This window comes from Vipera berus, assembly GCF_964194415.1.
Source record: "Vipera berus genome assembly, chromosome: 1".
NCBI classification, from domain to species: Eukaryota; Metazoa; Chordata; class Lepidosauria; order Squamata; family Viperidae; genus Vipera; species Vipera berus.
In genome coordinates, this window is record NC_138202.1 from 112,659,941 (window position 1) to 112,687,825 (window position 27,885).

Genomic DNA, 27,885 nt, shown 5'->3' on the forward strand with positions numbered 1-27,885 from the left:
AACTCTTGGATTTCTGAGACACTAGCTTTGTGGTTGTCAAATGTACAAGAACAGTTGAAGCTTTGCTCTTAGGTGTATGCTAAAGTGTGAATGGCATTCCAGCCAAAAACTTCTAGTTCTGGAAAAAATACTGCACAAGTCCTGAAATCCCGTGTGTGCATGACTTTAACTCTCCAAATCAATATATTGGATCCATTTCTCTCCCTCCTCCTCTGCTTCTGAGAAGCTGTCCGGCCTTTTTTTTTAAAGGAAGACATTGATAGCCACACTTCTTTCATAGTTACATGATTCTATTTAAAATTACAAGAGTCCTAACCTCTTTTCAGAATGATCTGTGCTTGCAATTTGTAACGACAGAAATGGAAAGAAACACTAATTGTTTCAAAACTGACTTTGGTACATTTGATGGCATGATGAAGACACATCATTTTAAGATGCCATGGATTTTTATACCCATCTGCCATGGTCATTTTGAAGCTTTTTGAACTCGGGTACCCCAAGTTCACAAAGGCCCACTGACTATTACTTTAATCTCCACCAGGTGTATTTGAAGTCCTGAAAAAAAGAAAGCCTTGCAATTGGTTGTTGTGATGATGGAAGGTTCAAGCAGTTGAGTATGTTTTATCAAGAAAGATATCTTACTGTGGATTTAAAGCATGCTTCCAATTTAACCACATGAATTCTTGATCTCCATTAAAACATTTTCACCTTGTCTTTTTTCATCCTCAAAACATGTAGCATTCTGTCAGACAAAACCTCATGTGTTAAATGTTAAAAGGTTATTTGCTGCAAACTTTTTGTTTGCTCTTTAAAATAGCCAGTCAATAAATTTCAGTATGCAAAAACAATATAAATGGGAAACATTATACAAATAAACGAGAATATTTGTAGTTCTGGGTTGAAATGAGGGGTCATTGATGCTTTCTGAGCTTGGTTGATTTCTTTTAGACATTTCATATTCTTGCAGACTTTCATTACTAGGTAACATCAGTGCTAGTGAAGAAATTGCTTCATATTGATAAAAATATTTTGAAAATCACAGCATCATGAAATCAGTTTAAAAATTTATTACAGAAATTGTAACAATTGAAATAACATCAAATATTTCAAAAGTCCTAAAATAATTTCAGTGGTCCTTTTTTGGTGTTGTTTTATTAGCCGCTTCATCTAAATAACATTTGGTAAAAGATTAAAATGTGGAAACTTTTCACAAAAAGCAAATAAAAATACGATTTCACTGAGGATTTGATAGCACTCCTTAGTATTTGGTTTCTATGTAAGATCTTGCATCCTTGCTCTGTGAGGCTGGAACATATTTGCTCTTCATAATTTATTTTTTTAAGCTGGAGGTTAGAAGTTTGTAGAAGTGTTTTGCTGTATAAGGGGAAAAAATAACATCTTGACTGCATTTTTAGGCCATAAAAATCTAATTCCTTAAATATATAATAATATAATAATCATTTATGTGCTAAAGTGAAAGCCATAAGACTTAAATAAATCTATAGGTTGCTTTCCTAAGGAGCATAAGGATAAAACAGAAAATATTGTGTTTTGTAATATAACTCTGAAAATGGTAATCAATTGATTGGACTGTTGTGTGCTAGTGAGGAAGAGTGGCCATTACTGGAATATAAATAAGTCCCGAAAGCCCAGAAGCAACGCATAGGGAAAGAGATTGGCCAAAAGCAAAGAAGAAAAGTGGAAGAGTTTCAATACCTGAAAATGCTGAAATAGCAGGTAAAAAAGAGAAAGGTTTGGTGCCAGAAACTTTAGAAATTAAGCAAATTACAAATGAGAACAATTGTCTACAATGGACAAATCAAAAACCAGATTTCGTAGTGAAATTTTTAGGGGGGATTAACAAGAAGAAAGATGTAGAGAAAACTGTCAAATTTAGCATTGAAGGAAGCATGGAACTGACATTAAGCTTACTAGAGCTGGTGTGATATGGATAATGCGTTAGAGTTGCTAGCTTACCTTATAGGAGATGAGAAAACAAATACTGTAAAACAACATAAAGCAAGTTTTGTTTTTCTTCAGAGGTACATCTAAAAGAATGTTACAATTATCAACAGGGTAAGTCAGCTGAGTTTAGGGTGGGAGGAAATCTAGTTTGTTGGAAGAGCACACAAGATGTGTGAAAATGAAACGTATTAATCAAAGTGCAGAGAGGGCCCGTTAGCAGGCATTACATCCGCCTTGTCTGTTGCAGCACATGCCCTTTGGAGAGCCACAGCGTCTGAAATCAAGTTGGCCCTGACCCTGCTGTGCTTTCGGAGAGCTCTTAAGACCCGCTCTTTTCCTGGCATGGGAATCAGCAGCCCAAGATGTGTCGGTTGATTGGCTATTGTCGGTGGGCTTTTTATGCTTATGTGTTTCTTTGTTTTAGTTAATTGAATAGTTTGTAATGAAGTTTTAAATTGTGTTACCTCCCAGAGTCCCTGTTGCAAGATGGGTGGCCAGCTAAATAGAAATGAATGACTGAATGATTATGGAGAGGGAATTAAGGAGACATAGAAAATTCCACAGCAGATAAGGCCAGACAAAACATTCTTTATAAAGAATAGATCAAAAGTATCTTAAGAGAGCAAGAGGAAGAATTTGCCCAGTACTGGAGGCCTCATTACCCCTTAATGAGCTGCAGTCTCTCTTTGTCATGTGCACTGTTAACATATTTATAAAACAAGGTATTTTTGGAGTATTTTGTGCACTGAACCTGAAACTATTTGAAACAGACTGAACTACAGCAAAGTGAAATAATACACAGCAATAAAACTTTACCCGCTTGATTGTTTTTACAGTATTTTAACTAGAGCTATAAAAAATGGCATCTGGGAATCTAGTTTTCATTTACCTTCCCTAAATGATAGCCTAGTGACAAGTTATTTATCATGTTTGCAATTGATGTGTAATTTATTGGCTACATGGCTCTGAAGAGTTAGGAACATTTAATTTTAAACCCTACAAGAATTACTTTCTTTAGATTACCTGAAAATTTAATTCAACAAAGTAGTTACATAGGTTTTAACTATAATTAAAAGTTTCCAAGAACTTTTCTTCTGGCAAGATAATTTTTAAAAAGGTGGAATGGACTTCCGGTTCTGCCTCACAGCAATGCGGCTGAGGGACTGCGGGGCTCTGCATCCCACGGCTGGTTTTGCCCTGCCAGGGGACCCTAAATGGCTCTGATGTCACCCCAGAGAGGCAACGAAGAAAGAGGAGCACCCCAATGATCATGGAACGATGGCAGTCGATCTGCTCGAATGCGGGGAAACCCTCTAACCTGACAGGAGAAAGGCTAGCTGCACACCAGCGTCTAGCACAAGCTGCCAGCAGCCGAAGTCCAAGAGCACAAACCAAAACAACGGTGAACAGCGTGCTTGGAACTGGATGAGAGTATCGATCTTCTCTCTTCTATTTTGTAACTGATTCCTTGGAAAAAAATCCCCAAAGCAAGAAATCCTCCGAAAATGAAGGGAGGGGATCACATCCCCACCCCTCCATAGACGCAAGTGGTGAATTAACTTCCAAGGAAGAAAGAAATATACTGAAATAAAATTAATATTATTATAGTTTAGATAAATCTGAAAATTAAGAAAACCGTTAAGATTTTATATCCTAAAGAGTCCTGATGAAATTAAAAAAGAAAAAGAAAGAAAAAGAATTCTTTGTTTGGAAAAGTTAGAAAATAAATATCTACTGACATCTAGTGAAGAACTGGAGCATAGAACAATAGTATAAAACTGACTCAGAAAGTGGCAAGATGCCCAGGAATAAAGAATCTGTTCCCTTGAACTTTAATACCCCTCAGCTAAATAGAAAACGGCTGGCAACAAAGAAAGAAAACATACTGGGCCATCCATAAGCTTAAAAAGTGTCTGCAAAAAAAAAACCTTTAACTGTTGTCTAAGCACAAGAATTGTTTGCAGGGAAAGAAAAACTTTGACTCTTGGCTATTCTTCTAGGGGGGGAAATTACTGGAAGGCTTTAAGGTGGCAAAACATTTTGCTGCAGTTCTGACTGGTTGATAATTCAAAGACCCCTGAACAGAAGAATTGTTATAAAACACTGCTTTCACTGATGTCTTGATAATTGGAAACACATTGGATTACAAAAACCATATATAAAGAAAAGAACTATATGAGATTTGGTTGTTTGGATTTTAAGATTGGCTGGTTTGATAAGGCTAAACACAGAGACTATGGTACTGGTGAAAGACTACCTGGAGGGAGGAGACAAAATGGATATTGCATACCTATTTAAAAGTGACAGGGAACCACACCTAATATTCTCTTCTGAAGGACAGTTGGATATAGACAAAAAAATGTCTATATCCAACTTTGTATGCATTGAAAATATTAAGAATTTTATCTGTCTAATGCTGATAAAGGAGAATATTATTGGAAGAAGGGAAGATCAAGGAAACAAACAATATATTGATTATGGAATTATAGAAATTATTATTGACAGGTTTTTTAAATATATGAACCCAGACAACACAGTTTATTAAGCACTAAAGATTATATATATCTATATCTATATGTGTGTGTATGTGTGTGTGTGTGTATATCTATCTATATCTATATCTATATATATCTATCTATCTATCTATATATAGATATATAGATATATAGATATAGATATATAGATAGATATAGATATATTTTTATATAGATATATTTATATCTATATCTATCTATCTATCTATCTATCTATCTATCTATCTATCTATCTATCTATCTATCTATCTAATTGATATTGATAGATATTTAAAAAGGTGGAAGGAACCAGAGGGAGGAACTGTGATGAAATGTTTTTTTAGAGAATAGATAGTCCCAGAAAGGCGTTTTGGTTGGATTAGGAGCTCTCCCAAATCATGCTGGGAAGATAAAACAAGCAAGTTTTCTTTTAATTTTATAGCCAGTATAAAGAGACTCTTTAGTCTTCACCAATCACCCAAAGCAGGCTGACGTGATGACCTAGGCATCCTTATGCATACATATTTCTGAATAAATGCAATATGCATACTTACTACATTGTCTATTAATGTGTCTTGGCTGCTATGTTCCGAAGCAAAAATGTGTTCGAAGGTTCCTATATATTTAAGACAAATACATTTGAAAGTCAACTGAATTTATTTTAAAATTTCCAATAGATAAGCAGATTTGCAGAATATTGAAACAAAAATTTACAATATTCATTCTCTTTAGTTATCTCTGAACATTTCCAAATTAATTTAAAAAAAACTAAACTGATATTTATATATGGTGTCCCTTTAAATCTTACTTTTGTGTTTATAAGCTACAAAAAATACATACAGTTGTACTGATTGTTTTGTTTTCGGATAGCATAATATTGCATGAGTTAAATTTGTCTCAGTCAATTTGGTAGACACAAGCTAGAAACTGAGAGTGAGAGATCTATTCCCATTTTAGACATGAAGCTTGTTGGGTGACCTTGGACCAACCTCTCTCAGCCCTAGGAAGAGGGCAAGGACAAACCACTTCCAAAAATCTTGCCAAGAAGTTTAAATGGACTTGTTTAGAAAGTTTCCAGGAGTCAAGATTGGTTCAAAGGTAACACCAAAAAAAAAAAAGTCAACCTATGTCATAGATTTGTTTGGAAGCCAAAAGTACAATTTGAATAACTACTATAAAAATAAGCTTATTTTAAGCATAAATAAGTAGTTTTTGATAGATTTGTAATTGGTGTAATAATTTCTTTGAATCGCAGGTGAAATTATTTCACCTATTGTTAAAATATTTTTCAAATAATTACTTCCCATCAACCACAGCTGAAAATATGTGCCTTAGAAATAATTAATAAAGGTTTAAGGCATTTTACTAAAATAATAACTTTTTTCCTAACCATCTTAGTTAAGGCTATAATTAAACACACATTTGCCTGGGAATAAAATCTAATAAACACAATAACTTTTAACACAGGCATTAATATTATGATCCAAGCACATACTATCTCCATAAAAGAATTTTGCCATAATTTTGCTACAAATCAACTTATCATTTTGCTCTCAGGAGACAAATAGTGGCAAATATAATACCTGGCTACATTCATTCTTTCTCAGGGGAAAAAAAAATCAAAAACCCTGAATCACTTTAAATTATGTGAGATGATTAGAATGTTCAGTTATTCAATAATAAAAGCAACCTCACAGAGCTTTTAATGTAGATTATATACTAGCTATACTTGAATTTAAACATATAATTGATTTATTATGTGCCCAAAAGTCAGTGTCAGCTCTTAGCGACCACATAAATAAGTTTTCTCTAGACCCCTCAGGTCTTCCAATGGTGCACCCATCACTGCGGTGAGTGAGTGAGTCCATGCACATTGCTAATGGTGGTCTTTTTTTCTCTCTTTCCTCCCACAGTATGAAAGGACCCAGCTCTCCTGAGAGGTTTATAATGCTGGGAAAGGTAGAAAGTAAGAGAAGAGAACTACAATTTCAATTAAATTCTCTTATACCAAGGATTTTAAGTTCCTCCTCACCAAATTTCTGTCTTGAGTGATACTGGCATATACTAAGATTTGTTTCTGTGCTCTTCCGCTCTCCTACTTCTTCAGTTCGTATAATTAATAATTTCGTTGAGGTTGAAGTACCTTGTACCTGGAAGAGTATCTTAATAGGTTATTGGGGAAAATCACAAGAATTCATTCCTGTAGAATCAATGCAGTAAGCTCTATTTATAATGATTATTGAGCTGATTTGACTCTTTCGATGCCACTACATTTTGCAAGTAAATATTTAATCCTAACAGCAAACTGTCATCATATTGATGATACTGTGCTTTTAATTCACTGGCCAGGTGCTGAAACATAAAAATGAAAACAAAATATCAAAAGTATTCCATCCGTTCTTTAATTTTATTTTGTTATGCTTTCCAGGTTGTTTGCTCCCCTAGTCGGCTTACTAATTGTTATAAATTACATAATTATTGGCTAGCTATAAAAGTATTTCTTACCTGGTGGCAGGTTTTAGGTAAAATGTATGGTGCCCAATAAGGCTCCCCAGACTGACAATCCTGCACAGTTCCGTGTACAAGAATTACCTCATCCATAGCTTCATCATAAATATCACATTTAGTGTGATTTGGTACATCCACAACATATGTATTAGAAAACTGCACACACATTTTGTATGACCAATCCTATACACCAAAGACATATATGAATTAGATGAACATTTATAAAAATTGTAGCTTGGCTATAATTCAAGATTTTTATGCAGAACAAAGAATTTCCCTTGAATCAAGCTTAACTCTTGATAACTACATATCCATGTCCAAAATGTTTATTGCACTCAAAAGTATTTTGAAAGGTTTTAATGCATTGCCTTGCTCTGCTCATTATTTTATGCTTTGGATGAACCATCAAAACATCAGTAAATGTTATTGTGTATTTATGTACTAGATTTATAGGCTCCCTAGCCCATATACATTTACGTAAATTATTTCCTAGACTTGTACCCTAAATCAGGGGTCCCCAACCCCGGGGCAGCGGCATGCCGGCAACCGGTCCACACAAACAAGCAAAGCCCCATCCATGGGATGTAGGCAGCACACAAAATCATCCACTCTCAGGTCCACGGAAAAAGCTTTCCCCACAGAACTGGTCCCTAGTGCCCAAAAGGTTGGGGACCTCTGCCCTAAATCATACCTTGAGTATAACCAGAATTTTCCAGTTAAGAGCCCTTAGATATTCTAGTACTCAAATTTTAGATATTTAACAAAAAGAAAAGCTTTGCACAATAATGTTAATCAACAAAAGTAAGACATACCATGTTTTCCCCAAAATTTTGGGCGGAGGGTCTTTTCCACTCACCTCATGGTGGTGGTACCAACAGGCCCGCCCAGCCAGCCCACTTCTTCTGTGGCTGAAGGAGCAGCTTTATTCTGCAGCTGAGGATGGAGCTCCAGCCTGCAGTTCACCATCAGAGGCCATTCCAGAAGGCCTGTGCAGCCAAGAACTGAGCTACAGATTGAATTCATAGCTCGGTTCTCGGCTGCACAGGACTTCTAGAGTGGGCCAGAGAGGCAAATGTCGATCCATGGGAGGCCTGGCTTCAATGATAAGCTCTACCCCCACCCTAGCTTGATTTTTAGGTATGTGCCTTGCCCCAAAACTAGGGCTTATTTTTGGAGTAGGGCTTATATTAGGCTCACTCCCAAACCACAATTAAAAACTATATCAATTCCATTCTGTACTCAAAGACATATATTTGTTCAGTAAGATGAGGAGACTGTCATCCCCATATACAAGCCTAAATGTTATGGCTCCATTCATACTTAATTTAAACAATAAGCTATTCTTTATAGTATTAACGTTTTTCAGTATTCTATAAATATGTCAATTTCATAACCACATATAATTCAGACTTTTGTTTCAATCTTCCAAGTTCCTTTTCTTAGATTTAGCATCATGATTTTAACAATAAGAAACTGCTCTTTCCCCTTTTCTTTTCCAAAAGGAAAATGCTGCTTGTATCTCACTTTTATCAATCTAGAATTATGGGGTTGTTTTTTTTGCTTTCTGATCACCAGAAGGATTCCTTTAATAGGGATTATTTCAATGCAATACACCCTATAACTCAAAGTAGTGAGATATCCCACAGCATCACTCAACAGTATTTTTTTTCTTTGAAGGAATTACCAGTGGCAAATCACAGCATTTTGTAACACTTAGTTTATATTAAAACAGTAGCTATCCAGAAGCATTCGAGCCCTTCCCAAACTGTATTTACTTCAAAACTATAGTTTATTGGCCTCTCTCCCCATCTTCCATATACTTAACTAGCAGAGTTATAAAAATCTGATCCAATGTCATCTAGGAACCAGTGAATCTGGATATTCACATGTCACTATCTATAAATATTGACAAGGTTTGCTAGCTACACCAATTATTAAAATTCTCAGGTTCTTCATTGATAAGTCTATTTCAGTTGCAACACAGTTCACGTAAGAGCCATCAGCAAAACAACTTACACTAGAACCATAAGAAAGCTGCAGACATGCCTACCAGATTTGGAAGACTTTCTTTAAAGATTTTAAGAGCAACATCAAGAGCAATTTTTAACCATATTTTATATTCCAGGGAGGGTGGGTCCAAAAATGTATCAAAAGCTTCAAACAAATCATCAATAGAGATGAAACACGTCTGGGGAAAAAAAGGAATAAACTAAGCCCATGAGACAATTACAACTATCATTATACCTTGTATTTGGGCAACTGTATTGACTTCAGTTTCAATTTCATCTTCGGCTGAACTTCTCAAAATCTTGCCCTTTTCATACCCCCTGTGTGAAAAACATTATGTGCCATCCTGTCATGAGATCTACCACACAATAGACGCTGTACTTGTAACTGAGATAAACGTGAGGTTCTTCACAAATGTCCGTGCACATAAACTACTCACAAGAGAGTAGGATAAATTGAAATGACATAAGGAGCTGGTAGGGGAAGAGCTGCTATTGGACTGAGAGAGAGAAAATGAGAAGATGGCTAGCAAACAAAGTTCGATTTATGTAGTTTCAGACTGCTGAAGATATAGACATTTATGGATGATGGAAGATAATCAGAGGAGTTGACATAAAGGTCACCATGCAAGGAGTAAGACAGTGTAACATTGGATGTCTACCTGGCATATATTTCGGAGAGGAAAGAGAGGATCCAAAAATCAAAGTTCTTCCAGTATGAGAGTTGCTTGCTAAGTTTTATTAAATCCTTGAATAATTCCTCAAGGAATTTAGTCATAACTACTCACTTAACATAACTTACTCAGGGTGGCATTACTTTTGAGGTCAAAAGTATGCAGAGCAAACAACAATATAAAGCAATTTGTCATATTCCCCTTTATTTTGAAGTCAAAACTGGGGGAAAGGAAGGGTGGAAGAGGATTTGCTTCTCTCAGCTTCAGGTTGGCTAGTCTCTATCTTATTCAAAAGTCATAGAAATTTGTGTCTTCCCTTCCCCAAATAGTCTCTCTTCTCTTGTCAAACATGAATTTAAAATGGATGGACAGTCAGGTGGTTTGAACTTGTGAAGATACTGCAAATACAACTGTTGAAAAAAGTGAGGGATTTTAATAGCTGCTTTCCACTTTTTTTGAAGTGCTGATACTTTGTAACTAATACTTTGTAGCTAAGTATTAGTTCTGCTTTATTTGTCTCTGTCTGTCCCAACCATGACAAACGTTTTGTGTCTAGATAGTCCTTCCAAGTAATCAAAGATTTTAGTCTCTCACTTCTGTGTCAGGAATCCAAAATATTTTCAGCTTCAAATTCTTCCTCCACTCTACAAGATTGGAGAATGGTGGGCAGGAGAGAAAGGGGCAAAAATTTCAAAGACAGAATTTAACATGCTCATACAAACCCATCACCATTAGGGCGCATTTATAAATGTTTACTCAGATATGATACAAATAAAGAACAAACGAAATAATGAGTGGTAAAATGGATGTAAATATTTTAAAGAAACATTTGATAGAATAATGGGAAGAAATTATGGACTAAATCTATAAAATGCACATCGTTATAACTTATAGGAAAACTAGTACAAAATATTCTACAGCTGGCACACAAATCCATTAGTAATACCTAAGATAAACAAATCATACAGTAATAAATGTTGGAAATGTCATAAAACTTAAAGAATGTTTTATCACATGTGGTGGACATGTAAAAAAAGATTAAAGCCTCACAGAGTCACTTTGTAGAGATGGGCAGAATATAATTTTAATTTAAAAAATAGGGTAAATAATACAAACATTTGAAATGGAAGCACAACTTTTCTTACTATGTATAATCTCAGAAAAAGTCAGCAAGAAACATCATAATTTAATGAAAAGAGATAATGAATTGTGAGAATAAATTTTTGCCAAAACTGAAAGATAACGATTTCAACAATATCTGACTGAGAACCTAAACTTGGAGAATATGCAGCAATGGCAAATCTGACTATTCATAACAGACGTTTAATCAAATTTAAGCAAGGAGTCCCCTACATAGAATACATCATGCAGTATTGCAAATATAATCACTTACAATCTAGTTTCTAAGGGGGTGGGGGTTAAACATCTACAAATATTATACATTAGTAGATACAGTATATAAAAGGGGAAATTAGAAACTCAGTAGTTTGTATTCCTTTGGGGGAGATTTTAATTGTTAAGTTTGCTTTGCTTATCTAGTTTGTCCTTTTATTAACAAAAAAAACCACAATATAGTGGAGATCTTAACATAAAGTAATTAGTCAAGACCATAATTTTATAGTACAAAAAATATTTTCATGCAATCCGCAGCTATTTTTTTCCTCTGTTATTTCATTCATTTATTAAATCCATGTGCTACCCATCTTGTCAGAGACAGCTCTGGGAAGTTTGCAAATATAAAATAACATTATATTCAATTCTGGATGAATAACTGCCTGGCAATTACGTGGTTGGTACACTACCAGCAGCCTTAGGTTCTTCCACACACAGGAACTCACATCTAGTCATGTCCAGGGTACTGGTCCTTGCTATTGAGGTAATTTCTCAAGTATAATGGTGTCCGCTCCTCAATCTTTATGGTGCAACTGCTATAGCAGCTGAAACTCAGCTGGAATTTTCCCAACAGGATTATATCCCTGTTGTTCTCCAGTCAGGTGATAATGATAATGATAATAGAGTTGGAAGAGACCTTTGAGGTCTTCTAGTCCAACTTCCTGCTCAGGCAGGAAACCCTATACCATTCCAGTGTTGGAGTGTTCACAGCTTCTGGGGGCAGGTTGTTCCACTGATTAATTATTCTGTCAGAAAATTTCTCCTTAGTTCTAGGTTAGTTTCCATCCATTGCTTCTTGTCCTGCCTTGTAGCAACTCCTGAGATATTAGAATACTGCTATCATGTCATCCCTAGTCCTTTTCTTCATTAAACTAGACCAGGGGTAGGCAACCTCGGCTCTTTTATGACTCATGGACTTCAACTCCCAGCTTGGCTGGCTCAGGAATTCTGGGAGTTGAAGTCCATGAGTCATAAAAGAGCCGAGGTTGCCTACCCCTGAACTAGACATACCCAATTCCAGCAACTGTTCTTTATAGGTTTTAGCCTCCAGTCCCCTAACCTTCTTTGTTGCTCTTCTCTGTACTTTTTCTAGAGTCTCAACATCTTTTTTACATCATGGTGACCAAAACTGGATGCAGTATTCTAAGTGGGAACCTTACCAAGGCAAGGTCCCACGGATACATGGAAGATCTGCATATCTTTCAAGAATGTATCATAAAGGGATGCAGACTTGGCTTTTAGCAACAGCAGCTGGAGGCCAAAGTGCTTGGCAATTCAACCACAGACCTAGGGAAATGGCTTAGAAGAGGGGAGATGCCTCAATATATAGGTCTGTCTCCTCCTGCAGTGCCCTTCCCAGATTCTCCCATAAAACAAAGGAATTAACTTTCACCTTGCATTCTTTACAAGAAGCAAAGTATGTTTAGGGAGGGAACCACTCAGTGGCAATGCCTCCATTCTAGATGGAAGAAATAATTCCCTAGAAATAGTTTTTCTTCTTTGGTCACTCTAACCTAAAATGCCAATATAATTTGTGATTACCACAAAGAACAATAGACAATATCTAAAAGTAATTATACATAGAATCTATATTATATACCCTTGACCAAAAATTAGTATATTCCTTTTGTCTAGGATGGTCGTCGACTTCCATTGAGCAAACAATTTTGGGAGGGACACACATGAAATGCTAAGGGACAGACACCAGTGTAGCCTACCAGATCTGCTGGATCAACATCAACAAACAACAGGGTGACAGATGTTGCGGCCAATTTACCCTTATATCCACAGCTATGTAGGAAGCATTGAAAATGGAGAATCAGTTGTTTTTCTAATCTAGTTATGACTGTTATTACAAACATCTCAGGTAATTTCCTCAGACAAAAATTCTGTAACAACATTTTAGTATTTTTAAGAGCAGCTTATCTGGCAAAAATCAAGTGAATTAATTTTGTGCAATGGACACAATAATTTGCTGCTTTCTCTACTGTCCCACACTGATACAATTTTTATCTTTTTTACTTTAGGACACTGGAGCAAACAGGAATATAATATAAAACAAAACTGGATAATTCAATATGCTTTGTTTAAAATTTGTTAAGATTAAATGATTTAAGTATTTTTGAATTCAGGTTTAAAAATATGAACTACTATTACAAAATTTTCACACATTTTATACAATTACATATAATATCTTGTTAGTCAAAAACTTTAATTCTAATACTATGTAAATCATTTTATAAAGTAGAATTCTCCAACCTGTACAGCAGTTTCACAAATAATTCCATATTCCATTTCTTGCTTAGTTAAGCAATTGAGCTCTCCTATCATAGCTCCAGTCACAAAGTAATCTGTGTAGTGAGAGGTAACAGGTTTATGAATTCTTCGGGGAATTTTTTTGTTAACGTCTTTCTGAATATCTTTAACTTCTTTAGAAACTCCATAAGAAGGGGCTGTACCAGAAAGCTAGGTATAAAGAAAAAGTAATAATTAAATTTAGGCAGATACTTAAATAATAATCTGCATGTACTAGTATATATCTTCACAGCTGGCATCAATGAAGTAATGATGAGCTTTTAGGCTGGATAGCCATGGTCTCTCTAGTTTCTTTTGTTTTGATGTTCCAGCAGCAGTTGTGACTGACATCTTCAGAAGCAGAGTGGGCTGTTTTGTGGTTTATCTCTCAGCAGCTAAAGGAACTGAGCTAGGCTGACTGGGCTGTTATATGTGAACCTGGCAAGCTGGTCTCTCATTGGTCCATCTATAGGTGAATGTCTAACAGGATTATTTTTGACAATTCCAAGAGTTATGGTTCCCGACTGGACTGTTTTGAGCCAGGATGCTGCTAGGTATTCTTTCTGGTGAGGGTTCCACATAAGGAACCAATCAGCAGTCTGGCACAAAGACAAGTTAATTAGGAGCTGGTATTCTTGGAATTTCTTCAAAAAGGACCAATCAGACAAAGAACTAATGAAGAACCAGCTTTCTTGTATATCCATGATGTGGACCAATATGAGATCAACTTGCCAGCATGCCATCACTGCTTCAATAATTTGCACATATTTCATTTCACCATTAACACTATTAACAGTCAAGTATACATCTGGGAGATACACTCCAGTAAATGCAGAAAGACAATGATAAAGCAGATACTTTTAAAACTGCATACTTGTTCCCCAAAGCATGTATCAATGAGACCTAGGTAAAGATAAAAGATTTTACTCTGCTAGTTGTTGCTGACGACATGTGGTGAAAGTCTCCATATTTGACCTTGGAGACCAACAATTCAAATCTTGCTCTGGTCAAATATGGATGCTTCCACAAGTTGCCATATTATGAGAGAACCAGCATATGTGGTACCCAAATCCATTGAAAATATTTTTCATATTTTGTTCAGCTGTCAATTATATACTCCCGTTAAGCTTAAATATTTATCATCCCTATTGGAAAAAACAGCCCTCTGAGATCTGAACCACATATTGTCATATTTCCTCCTGGACTCAAATGTACATATCGTACACGGAACTACTAAATTTATAACTAAGTCAGTGGTCCTGTTGTGATTCAGGGTCAGCCTGTGGGTTCGGCAGTTGGGTCAGACGACTCAGAGGAGGAGGAGGGGGGTGTTGAAGAGCTTGCTGAGGGGATTGGACAGCTTGATGAGAGCCCCCAGCCAGGCCCCTCTCATCTGGTCACGATGCAGACCCAGCTGTGTGAGCCTGACAGCGTGGATGAAGATGACCCACAGCTGGCCCTGTTCAAGGACGCCCGACGCAGGAGGCAGTCAGTCAGGAGTAAACAGAGGAAGGCAATGGGGCACCTCGGAAGGAGGGAGAGAGAGGCCACGCCCTGAACTGTATTTAAGGGAAATGTGTGGGAGGGCTGGTTTGCTGAAGGCAACCGCTTGGATAGTTCCTGTTTCTTAGCTCGTGTTTTATGGTTGGTGTCTTGTCTTGCTCTGTTTTATGTGAATAATTTTGGCAGGCTTTATTCCAGCTTCTTGCCGTTTGTAAAGGGGTTGTCCCTGCTTTTGCTGCAGGGCCGGTAGCAAGCTGGTACAGAACAGGTCCTAAGAACCAGATACATTGAATAAAATAGTGTACTCTGTAAAGGAGATCCATTTATCTGATTCTGACTCCTTATACTAACATATATATATTATTACTCTTATTTCCTCCTGTCTTATTCCAAAATCAGACTTTGTACTGTATTTTATTTTATTTATTTTAATTTATTTTATTGATAAGGTTGCAAGACTAATCAAATAATAAGCTAAATAAATTGATATATTTTTAAACTTATATTATGGATATAATTGTGTGTCATATGGATGAAAAAAGACAACCAAGACATTTTAAAACATCTGTGACATGTTTTAAAGATCATGTGAGGTACTAATACCACTCTATAAAGCCTTAGTAAAACCGCACCTAGAATGTTGTTGTTGTTGTTAGCTGCGAAGTCGAATCCGACCCATCGCGACCCTATGGACAACGTTCCTCCAGGCCTTCCTGTCCTCTACCAACTTCTGGAGTCCATTTAAGCTCACGCCTACTGCTTCAGTGACTCCATCCAGCCACCTCATTCTCTGTCGTCCCCTTCTTCTATTGCCCTCAATCTTTCCCAGCATTAGGCTCTTCTCCAGTGAGTCCTTCCTTCTCACTAGGTGGCCAAAGTATTTGAGTTTTAGCTTTACGATCTGGCCTTCAAAAGAACAGTCAGGGTTGATCTCCTCTAGGACTGACCGGTTCAATCCCCTTGCAGTCCAAGGGACTCGCAACAGTCTTCTCCAGCACCATAGTTCAAAGGCCTCGATTCTTTGGCGCTCAGCCTTTTTAATGGTCCAACTTTCACTGTCATACATTGCAACTGGGAAGACCATAGCCTTGACTATACGCACTTTTGTTGACAGGGTGATGTCTCTGCTTCTTAGTGTGCTGTCTAGATTTGCCATGGCTTTCCTTCCCAGGAGCAAGCGTCTTTTAATTTCTTGGCTACAGTCCCAATCTGCAGTGATCTTGGAGCCCAGGAAAATAAAATCTGTCACTACCTCCATTTCTTCCCCATCTATTTGCCAGGAATTGAGAGGGCCAGATGCCATGATCTTGGTTTTTTTAATGTTAAGTTTCAACCCAAGTTTTGCACTATCCTTCTTCACCCGCAACAAGAGGCTCTTTAGTTCCTCTTCACTTTCTGCCATTAGAATGGTATCATCTGCATATCTTAGGTTGTTGATATTTCTTCCGACAATCTTAATTCCAACTTTTGATTCATCTAGCCCTGCCTTTCTCATGATGTGCTCTGCATATAGGTTAAATAGGCAGGGCGACAGTATACAGCCTTGCCGGACTCCTTTCCCAATTTTGAACCAATCAGTGGTTCCGTGTCTAGTTCTCACTGTTGCTTCTTGGCCCACATATAGGTTTCTCAAGAGACAAATAAGATGGTCTGGTACGCCCATCTCTTTAAGAACTTGCCAGAGTTTGTTATGATCTACACAATCAAAGGCTTTAGCATAGTCAATGAAGCAGAAGTAGATGTTTTTCTGGAACTCTCTAGCTTTCTCCATGATCCAGCGTATGTTGGCAATTTGATCTCTAGTTCCTCTGCCTCTTTGAAATCCTGCCTGTACTTCTGGTAGTTCTCGATCCACATACTGCTGGAGTCTAGCTTGTAGGATTTTAAGCATAACTTTACTAGCATGTGAAATGAGTGCAATGGTGCGATAGTTTGAACATTCTTTGGCACTGCCTTTCTTTGGAATTGGAATGTAAACTGATCTTTTCCAATCCTGTGGCCACTATTGAGTTTTCCAAATTTGCTGGCAAATTGAGTGTAGCACTTTTACTGCATCATCTTTTAAGATTTTGAATAGCTCAGCTGGAATACTGTCACCTCCACTAGCTTTGTTGTTGCTCAGCTTTTCTAAGGCCCACTTCACTTCACATTCTAGGATGTCTGGCTCGAGGTCAGTGACCACCTCACTGTGATTATCAGGGACGTTAAGCTCATTCTTGTATAGTTCTTCTGTGTAATTCTGCCACCTCTTCTTAACCTCTTCTGCCTCTGTTAAGTCCCTGCCATTTTGGTCCTTTATCATGCCCATTTTTGCATTAAACGTTCCCTTCATCTCTCCAATTTTCTTGAAAAGATCTCTGGTCCTCCCTATTCTATTGTTTTCTTCTATTTCTTTGCACTGTTCATTTAAGAAGGCATTCTTATCTCTCCTAGCTATTCTCTGGAATTCTGCATTCAATTGGGTGTATCTTTCTTTTTCTCCCTTGCCTTTCGCTTCCCTCCTTTACTCAGCTATTTGCAAAGCTTCCTTAGATAACCATTTTGCTTTCTTGCATTTCTTTTTCTTTGGGATGGTTTTGGTTGCTACCTGTTGTACAATGTTGCGAACCTCTGTCCATAGTTCTTCAGGCACTCTGTCTATCAGATCTAATTCCTTAAATCTATTTGTTACCTCTACTGTATATTCAACAGGGATATAATTTAATTCATACCTAAGTGGCCTAGTGCTTTTCCCTTCTTTCTTCAGTTTAAGCCTAAACTTTGCAATGAGAAGCTCATGGTCTGAGCCACAGACAGACAGCTCCGGGTCTTGTTTTTACTGACTGTATAGAGCTTCTCCATCTTTGGCTGCAGAGCACATAGTCAATCTGATTTCTGTGTTCACCATCTGGAGATGTCCATGTGTAGAGCCGTCTCTTGGGTTGTTGGAAAAGAGTGTTTGCTATGACCATCGTATTCTTTTGACAAAATTCTATCAGCCTGTGCCCTGCTTCATTTTGTACTCCAAGGCCAAACTTGCCTGTTATTCCGGTTATCTTTTGGCTTCCTACTTTAGCATTCCAATCCCCCATGATGATAAGGACATCATTTTTTGGTGTTAGTTCTGTAAGGTGCTGTAGGGCTTCATAGAACTGGTCAATTTCATCCTCTTCAGCACTGGTGGTTGGCGCATAGACCTGGACTACTGTGATATTGAATGGTTTGCCTTGGATTTGAACTAGATCATTCTGTCATTTTGGGTATTGTATCCCAGTATTGCTTTTCCTACTTTTATTGACTATGAAGGCTACTCCATTTCTTCTGAGGGATTCTTGCCCGCAGTAGTATACCTGATGGTCATCTGAATTAAATTCACCCATTCCTGTCCATTTTAGTTCACTGATTCCTAAGATTTATTTATTTATTTATTTATTTATTTATTTATTTATTTATTTATTTATTTATTTATTTATTTATTTATTTGATTTATATACCGCCCTTCTCCTGAAGGACTCAGGGCGGTGTACAGGGCAATAAAAATAAGAATACATTAGTTAAAATAATATTAAAACCCAAATCCATCAGGCCAGGCCGGCTTGTTCGAATAGATAAGTTTTTAGATCACGCCGGAAGGAGCGAAGGTCGGGGGCCATCCGGAGTTCAGCCGGTAAGCGGTTCCAAAGGATTGGTGCACCCACCGAGAATGCTCTCCCCCTGGGGGTCACCAGCCGACATTCTCTGACCGGTGGTACCCTGAGGAGGCCCTCTCTGTGGGAACGTACAGGACGGAGGGAAGTTGATGCCGGCAGTAGGTGCTCCCGTAGGTAATCCGGACCCATGCCATGTAGGGCTTTGTATGTCATCACCAGCACCTTGAATTTCACCCGGAAGGCAACTGGAAGCCAGTGCAGCTCACGGAGCAGAGGTGTAATATGGGAGTATCGGGAGACCCCCAAAAGAACTCGTGCAGCTGCATTCTGTACCAGCTGAAGCTTCTGAGTGGTTCTCAAGGGCAGCCCCATGTAAAGAGCATTGCAGTAGTCTAGACGAGAGGTCACAAGTGCATGGGTGACTGTACACAAGGCATCCAGGTCCAGATAGAGTCGCAACTGGCGCACCAGACGAACCTGGGCGAAGGCCCCTCTAGTCACAGCTCTTATATGATCTTCTAAGGAGAGTTGTGAATCTAAGAGGACACCCAAATTGCGAGCCTTATCTACGGGGGGTAATAACTCACCCCCAATATTAAGAGATGGAATAATCTGAATTTCCTGACATGCCGGTATGTACAGTCATTCAGTCTTGTCCGGGTTGAGTTGAAGCCTGTTCCTCCCCATCCAGACCCGGACCGCTTCCAGGCAACGGGACATCACGTCGAGGGCATCACTGGGGTGGTTTGGGGTCGAGATGAAAAGCTGGGTATCATCAGCATACTGATGATATCCCACTCCAAAACCACGGATGATCTCACCCAGCGGCTTCATATAGATGTTAAACAGGAGAGGTGAGAGGACCGACCCCTGAGGAACTCCATAAATGAAAGGTCTCAGGGTTGATCTCTGTCCACCCGCTAACACCGACTGTGAACGTTTCAGAAGGTAGGAGGAGAACCACTGAAGAACAGTGCCTCCCACTCCCAATCTCCTGAGACGCCGCAGTAAGATACCATGGTCGATGGTATCAAAAGCTGCTGAGAGGTCTAATAGGACCAGGACAGAGGAATAACCCCTGTCCCGAGCTCGCCAGAGATCATTCATCAGAGCGACCAATGCCGTCTCCGTGCTGTGTCCGGGCCTGAAACCCAATTGGTACGGGTCTAGATAATCAGTATCTTCAAGGAACAGAGGAAGCTGATGCACCACTACGCTCTCAACAACCTTCGCAAGAAAGCGAAGGTTGGAGACCGGGCGAAAGTTGTTTAAAACAGCTGGGTCCAGGGAAGGCTTTTTGAGGAGGGGTCTCACCACCGCTTCTTTCAAGGCTGCGGGGAAACTGCCCTCTTTCAATGAAGCAGTTATCACTGCATGGATCCAGCCTTGTGTCCCATCCCGAGCCGCATAAACCAGCCAGGAGGGGCACGGGTCCAATAAGGATGTAGTGGAGCTCAGCTTCCTCATGATCTTGTCTACCTCGTCCAGAGTCACAGGATCGAACTCTTCCCAGATAACATCAACATCAAGATGTCGATGTTCAGTCTTGTCATCTCTTGTTTGACCACGTCCAGCTTGCCTTGCTCATGGATCTTACATTCCAGGTTCCTATGGAAAATAAATCTTTACAGCATTGGACTTTCCTTTCACCACCAAATACATATGCAGCTGAGTGTCCTTTCGGCTTTGGCCCAGTCGCTTCATTCTTTCTGGCGCTACTAGTAGTAGCCCTCTGCTCTTCCCCAGTAGCATATTGGATGCCTTCCGACCTGAGGGGCTCATCTTCCAGTGTCATATCGTTTTGCCTTTTGGTACTGTCCATAGGGTTTTCATGGCAAAGATACTGGAGTGGGTTGCCATTTCCTTCTCCAGTGGATCACATTTTGTCAGAACTCTCTGCTATTACCTGTCCGTCTTGGGTGGCCCTGCACGGCATAGCTCATAGCTTCATTGAATTACTCAAGCCCCTTCGCCACGACAAGGCAGTAATCCATGAAGGGGTCTGTTATTCTAGTTCTTGTCAATTACATGATCAAAACCCAGTCCCTTTTTTATATGCAAAACCCAATCCCTTTTTCATATGCCATTAATTATAGCAAACAATAATAAAGAACAAAGAAGTCTAAAAAATTTGACCAGCAACAAAACATTCAATTTCAAGATAGGTTACAGACTAGTAGCAATTGTGAGTTACAAGTTGTATACAATATTACTAAAATAATTCTAAGTAATATTAATTTCCTCATTCTCAGTTATATTCCTGGGTATTTGTTGATACCTATATCTTACCTTAACCATTCCCGATACAATTAAATGGATTCCTTGTGGCATATCGCCTTCTTCACATATGGTATCTCCATAATCATAATAATGAATGTTTGCTTTTTTCTGAAAATAAAAAGAAATAGTACTGTATTGTAGAATACAGACTTAATAGGTTTCTAAGCATACCACCAAAGACATCCAGTAAGAAAAGTATTTTTTAGTGCTTTGAATATTTTAAAAGAGTAGCAACTGACAAATACATACAAAAGGATTTTAAGACTAGAGGACAAAAATCAATGATACATACAATTTGGATAAGTAAAGTATGTTAAGATATTTAAATTATGTAACTATTTCAAATTTCCCATCCAGAAAATACCACAATACATTTGAATACAAAACACAGGATTTTTGTTGAGCAAAGGATAAGCTCCAAACTTTGGGCTGAAACATTGAATGATGGAATATCAGATGAATGGTAAGAGTAGCCTGAGATTTGAATGTGAAAACCCCTTGACCAGTTTGCACAACAATGGGGAAAAAAACCCTCACATATAATAGGTATCGAGTTTTTAAGATGACTTAAATGAGTAAAGATTTCTTTCAAAGCAAGACGACAGCCTCAGTTGTCAATGTTGATCTACAAAGCATCTGTAATGGTCCTTGGATGGTAGAGAGTTTGCAATTTCTGGTTGGCTGGAAGAACAGAAAACTGAGGCAAAACAAAAACAGCAAGCAAACAAAAGAAAAGTGTTGGTGCCAAGGCATGCACCAAAATTACTATAACCAAAATTACTATAACCAAATTCTCAAAGGCAAAAAAATCACCCTAATAGTCCTATTGAGAACTAACAGAGTACAGAGTACTGTTAGAAGACTGCAGTCCAGAACTTATGAAAAATAGCTGACTTAGGAATTCTGGGAGTTGAAGTCATAAAAGAGCCGAGGTTGCCTACCCCTGGTCTAATGCAAAGGAACAGTGAAGAAGAGATGATCACGAGTCATCCTGACAGCCTCATACTTGATTTATGACATGGGACCCTCAGAAAAGAAAGAGTTAAAACCAAAACCAAGGGCAGACTGTCTGCAGATCATAGCTCTCTTCCTGCTGTCCTCTAATTGTGCTGCCAGAAAACTGCATCTTTGCCCAAGCAGCTTCAGTTTATTTATTTATTTATTATTGGGACTTATATGCCGCCCTATCTCCCAAAGGACTCAGGGCAGCTAACAACAATAAAACACAATAATACAAATGTTTTAAAAAGATTAAACTAACAAGCCCCAGTGATAAAATATTAAAACATTTTTTTTTAAAAAAACCCTATCGTCAGTCCAGGTCAGCCTGATGGAAAAGAAATATTTTGAGGTCGCGACGAAAGGACTGGAGATCCGGGGCCATCCGGAGCTCAAGGGGAAGCTGATTCCACAGGGCAGGTGCTCCCACAGAGAAGGCCCTCCCCCTGGGGGTCGCCAGCCGACATTGTCTAGCCGACGGCACCCTGAGGAGGCCCTCCCTGTGTGAGCACCGGGTGATGGGAAGTCATTCAGGCAGCAGACGGTCCTGCAAATATCCCGGGCCTAAGCCATGTAGGGCTTTATAGGTAAGAACCAGCACCTTAAATCTCACCCGGAGGGCAACCGGTAACCAATGCAGCTCACGCAGGAGGGGTGTAATATGGGAGTATCGGGATACTCCCATCACAACCCGCGCGGCCGCATTCTGCACCAGCTGGAGCCTCCGGGTGGTCTTCAAGGGCAGCCCCATGTAGGCAGCATTGCAGTAATCTATACGGGAGGTAACGAGCGCATGAATGACCATACGTAGAGCATCTCGGTCCAGATAGGGGCGCAACTGGCGCACCAGGTGAATCTGGGCAAAAGCCCCCCTGGCCACAACTCCTATATGATCCTCAAAACTGAGTCATGTATCCAGGAGGACGCCTAAGTTGTGTGCCCTATCAACGGGAGGTAACACCTCTCCTCCCATAACCAAAGATGGAACCTCTTGGACTAAACAAGATGCCGGTACGTAGAGCCACTCAGTCTTGGCCGGGTTGAGCTGGAGCCTGTTCTTCCCTATCCAGATTCGTACCACTTCCAGGCAGCGGGACATCACCTCGAGGGCATCACTGGTGTTGTGACTCAGGGTCAGCCTGTGGGTTCGGCACCCGGCTCAGATGTATCGGATGACTCAGATGAGGGGGAGGAGGTGTGTGTGGGTGACGAACCGGCTGATGATGGCTTGCAGGCTTGGCAGAGCTCCCAGCCGGGGACCTCCTCTCAGCTGCGTGAGCCCGATAGTGCGGAGGATGATGACCCACAGCTGGCCCTGTTCAAGGACGCCCGACGCAGGAGGCAGTCGAGCAGGACTAAGCAGAAAAAGGCTGCGGGTCTCCTCGGGAGGAGGCACAGGGAGACCACGCCCTGAGCTCTCTATAAAAGGAGTGTTTGGGGAGGGGCTGGTTGCTGAAAGCAACTTTTCTGCTTGAGAAGACAAGCTCTAGTGTTTTTGTTAACTGCGTAATTAAATCTTGGCAGAAGCCTTTTAGCCTTGGACGCTCTCCAGTCTCTTCTTTTTGAATAGGGGTTTGCTAGAAGAGGGCTGGTTCAGAACAGTTTGCTTTCAGCCACCCACCCCTTATTACTACGATGGAGCAGCTTCTTGCCGAGAATGCCCAGCTCACCCAGCAACTCACTTTGCTGGCAGCTCAGGTGGCACAACTGCAAGCTCAGGTACATGCTGCACCCCCACCCAGGAGGAAATGTCAGATAGCTATGCCGGATAAATTTGCTGGTAAACCAGAACTGTTTCCTGCCTTCCTGGGACAATGCCAGCTTTATATCAGCGTGAGAGCAGCTGATTTCCCCACTGACCGAGATAAGGTGGGATTCGTGTTGAGCCTTCTGTCGGGAGATGCAGCTCGTTGGGGCACGCCTCTGTTGGCACAGCCTAGCCCTTTGTTGGATAACTTTGGGGGGTTTTGTGACCATATGCGCCTCATGTACGAGGACCCGATTAAGGCGCAGACTGCCACCCGACGCCTGAAAGCTTTGAGGCAGGGTCAGCGCCCTCTACAGGCCTATATCAGCGATTTCCGGCTGCTTAGCCAGGATTCCGCCTGGAATGAGGCTGCGCTCGTGGATGCCTTTCAGGATGGCTTGTCAGAGGAGATGTTGGATGAGCTGGCCCGCGTGGACATTCCCTCAGACCTGAATGGGCTGATCCATCTTTGTCTGCGGATCGATGCCCGGCTGCAGCAGCGTAAGAGTCGCCGTGCCACCCCACAGACCCCTGCCGCCCCTGTTGTGCGTGAGCCCCCAGTCCAGAGGGAGGAGCCAATGGAGCTGGGTGCCGCCAGGTCCCGTCTATCGGTGACGGAAATGGACAGACGACGATCGGAGGGGTTGTGTTTTTACTGTGGGGACCCTGGACATTTGGCTGCTTCTTGCCCGAAGAAGCGTCAGCGGGCGTCAGTGACCAAGCCTGCCCCGAGAAAGTCCCCTGCTTTGCTATCGGGAAACGGCCCGAGCCTGATCTAGACGGTGTGAAAGATCGGGCGACCCACAACGACCACGCCGAGCGACGCCGTTCCGACGGTGCCTGTGAACCTCCACGGCATTTGATTCTGGAGGCACGACTGATCCTTCCTGGCAAGCCAGAGGGGATTCCAGTCCATGCCTTAATTGACTCTGGGGCTACCACTAACTTTATGGATTCGGCCTTTGTGGCCAAATGGGCTGTTCCCCAGTGTCCAGTGGATCCGCCCATGCTTGTGGAGACCATCGATGGTCGAGTGCTCCTGTCCGGGCCTATTACGGCCGCCATGCAACCCGTGTGTATGGCCATCAGTACCCATGTGGAGGCCATTCAGTTTTACGTCACTTCGGATCTGCACTTCCCCGTGGTCTTGGGACTGGCGTGGCTCCGGGCGCATGATCCACAGATCTATTGGTCTCAGAACTTGGTCACCTTCCCAAGTTTGCAGTGCGTGGACCACACCCGCCATATCTGTGCCGGCCAGGTGGAGGGTTCCTCAGGGGTTTCTTTGCCTCCCGAACTGTCCGACTTTGCTGATGTGTTCAGCGAGTCAGAGGCGGACCAATTACCCCCGCACAGGCCCTATGACTGTTCCATTGATCTAGTCCCTGATGCGCCTCTCCCAGTGGGGCGTTTGTACTCCATGTCGGAGCCCGAGTTGGCTGCATTGCGGGACTTCCTGACAAAGAATTTGGCTCGTGGTTTCATCCGGCCCTCGTCCTCGCCTGTGTCTGCGCCCGTGCTCTTCGTCAAAAAGAAGTCGGGCGAGTTACGGCTTTGCTGTGACTACCGGAAACTCAATGCCATCACGGTGCGTAACCGCTACCCGCTGCCCCTCATCCCCGAGCTCTTGGACCGACTCCGGGAGGCTAAGATCTTCACGAAACTGGACCTGCGTGGAGCTTACAACCTCGTCAGGGTTCGGCCGGGTGATGAGTGGAAGACGGCGTTTGGTACTCGCTATGGACATTTCGAGTACACGGTGATGCCGTTTGGCCTGACCAACGCCCCCGCTGTGTTTCAGCATTTTATGAACGACATCTTTCGAGATCTGTTGGACCAGTTTGTCGTGATTTACCTGGACGACATCCTGATTTACTCCCCGTCGCGTGAAGCGCATCATCAGCATCTCCGTCAGGTCCTGCAGCGCCTCCGGAAACATCGGCTGTTTGCCAAGTTGGAGAAGTGCCAGTTCTACCAGGTGACCATCGATTTCCTGGGTCACCGCATTTCTCCTGAGGGCATCGCCATGGAACCGAGTAAAGTTGAGTCGTTGCAGAGTTGGCAACCCCCGCGTCGCGTGAAGGATGTTCAGCGACTTCTTGGATTTGCCAACTACTATCGGACATTCATCCCTGGCTTTGCTGCCTTGACAGCCCCCCTCACCCGGCTCCTGCAGAAGAAGACTCGGTTCCAGTGGAACGCCCCCGAACAACAGGCGTTCCAAGCTTTGAAGGACGCCTTCATGAAGGAGCCCATCTTGAAGCATCCTGACCCGCAACGGCCGTTTGTCGTGGAGGCGGACGCCTCCGACATTGCCATTGGGGCCGTGTTACTCCAGGCAGCGACGCCCAGCGGTACCCTTTTCCCTTGCGCGTATCACTCCCGGAAATTGAATCCCTCGGAGCGCAACTATACCATCTGGGAGAAGGAGCTGCTGGCCATCAAGGCGGCGTTCGAGGCTTGGAGGCATCATCTGGAGGGGGCGCGGCATCAAATCGAGGTCCGGACGGACCACAAGAATCTGGAAAGCCTGCAGACCGCTCGGAATCTGAACCAACGCCAGATCCGGTGGTCCCTCTTCTTTGCGAGGTTTGACTTCCGGGTGCGGTACATACCCAGCGGGCACAACCAGAGAGCGGATGCTCTGTCCAGGAAGCCCGAGTACACCCGAGTGGAGGACAAGCTTCCGCCCAGGACAGTGATCCCCGTCGAGTCTTTTGCTGCGGTGCGGGAGCCGGTGGATATACGGGCTCGGATCAGGGAGGCGCAGCAGCAGGAGGCGTGGGTGGCTCAGCGGAAGGAAGAGGTGGGGCCAGATTCGCCTTGGTCGGTCACGGATGGACTCCTGTATTATCGTGACCGGCTCTATGTTCCGGGAGGGCCACTCAGGGGACTCGTCCTCAGCCAGTGTCATGATAACCCGGCTGCGGGGCATTTTGGCCTGTTCAAGACTCTGAACCTGGTCTCCCGTACCTTCTGGTGGCCCCGAGTCCGACACGACGTCCAGTCTTATGTCACCTCCTGCGTCCCATGCAGGCAGGCCAAGTCAGCGACAGGGGCCCCGCCTGGTTTACTGCAGCCTTTGCCAACACCCAAGAGACCCTGGGGGGCTGTGTCCATGGACTTTCTGACGGATCTACCCCCATCCTCCGGCTTCACGACAGTGTTTGTGGTGGTGGACATGCTGACCAAGATGGCGCACTTCATCCCCTGTCGCGGCTTACCGTCAGCTCGCGCCACTAGTCGCATGTTCATCCAACAGGTGTTCCGGCTGCACGGCCTCCCCGATAGAGTCGTCTCCGATAGGGGGGCCCAGTTTACAGCCCGCTTCTGGCAGGAGTTGATGCGGGCGTTGGACATTAAGGTTTGCCTCTCGTCCGCGCATCATCCTCAGACCGACGGGGGTACCGAGAAGGTCATCGGCATCTTAGAGCAGTATCTGCGCTGCTACGTTAACCTGCAGCAGGACAATTGGGTGGACTATTTGGCCATAGCCGAGTTTGCCTTTAACAACTCGCAGCACACCTCCACGCAGATGACACCGTTCTTGGCCAACGTGGGTTATCACCCCCGGTTTTTCCCCCTTTCGCCCGTGGACTCACCGGAGCCGGCAGCGAACGAATTCATGGTGGAGTTACAGGCGATCCATCGGTTGGTGCGACGGCAGCTGGAGAAGGCCAAGGCCGACTATAAGAGGTTCGCCGATCGGTCGAGAAGGGATACGCCTCCACTGTCGGTGGGGGATCGGGTCTGGCTGTCTACCAGGAACCTACCATCCACTCGGCCGGCGAGGAAGCTGGACCACCGTTACCTTGGACCGTTCCCAGTCGAGGCCGTCATTAACCCGGTCGCCTATCGTTTAACTCTGCCACGTTCCCTGCGCGTGCACCCCGTCTTCCATCGGTCCTTGTTGGTCCCCGAACAACCGGCTTGTCCACTTCGCCAAGCGGAACCTCCCCCATCAGGACCTCGCGATGGCGGCAGCACCCCCGAGTACGAGGTCGCCAGCATCCGGGATTCCCGTTGGCTGAAAGGTCGCTTCCAGTACCTGATCGAGTGGAAAGGGTACGGGCCGGAGGACTTCACATGGGAAGACGCGACCGCCGTTCATGCCCCTGCGTTGGTGACTGCTTTTCACGAACAGTTCCCATCCCGACCGCATCCGGATCGGCAGCCCCGGGGGAAGGGCCCTGCGGTGCGGGATAGTGTTGTGACTCAGGGTCAGCCTGTGGGTTCGGCACCCGGCTCAGATGTATCGGATGACTCAGATGAGGGGGAGGAGGTGTGTGTGGGTGACGAACCGGCTGATGATGGCTTGCAGGCTTGGCAGAGCTCCCAGCCGGGGACCTCCTCTCAGCTGCGTGAGCCCGATAG

The 27,885-nt window shown here is 42.3% G+C and overlaps 1 protein-coding gene across 1 annotated transcript in view; it reads right to left on the reverse strand.

The window, feature by feature from the left end:
• Positions 1 to 6,466: 6,466 nt before the first annotated feature.
• LOC308670144 (solute carrier family 9 member C1-like) overlaps positions 6,467 to 27,885 on the reverse strand; it is a gene marked incomplete at both ends in the record, with an annotated part of 96,192 nt that continues 74,773 nt past the window's right edge. Inside the window, 5 exons of the mRNA XM_081331394.1 lie at positions 6,467 to 6,628; positions 6,984 to 7,169; positions 9,037 to 9,174; positions 13,318 to 13,524; positions 20,775 to 20,873. Of these exons, the coding sequence (XP_081187520.1) occupies positions 6,467 to 6,628; positions 6,984 to 7,169; positions 9,037 to 9,174; positions 13,318 to 13,524; positions 20,775 to 20,873 (792 nt within the window). The remainder of the gene's footprint in view (positions 6,629 to 6,983; positions 7,170 to 9,036; positions 9,175 to 13,317; positions 13,525 to 20,774; positions 20,874 to 27,885) is intronic.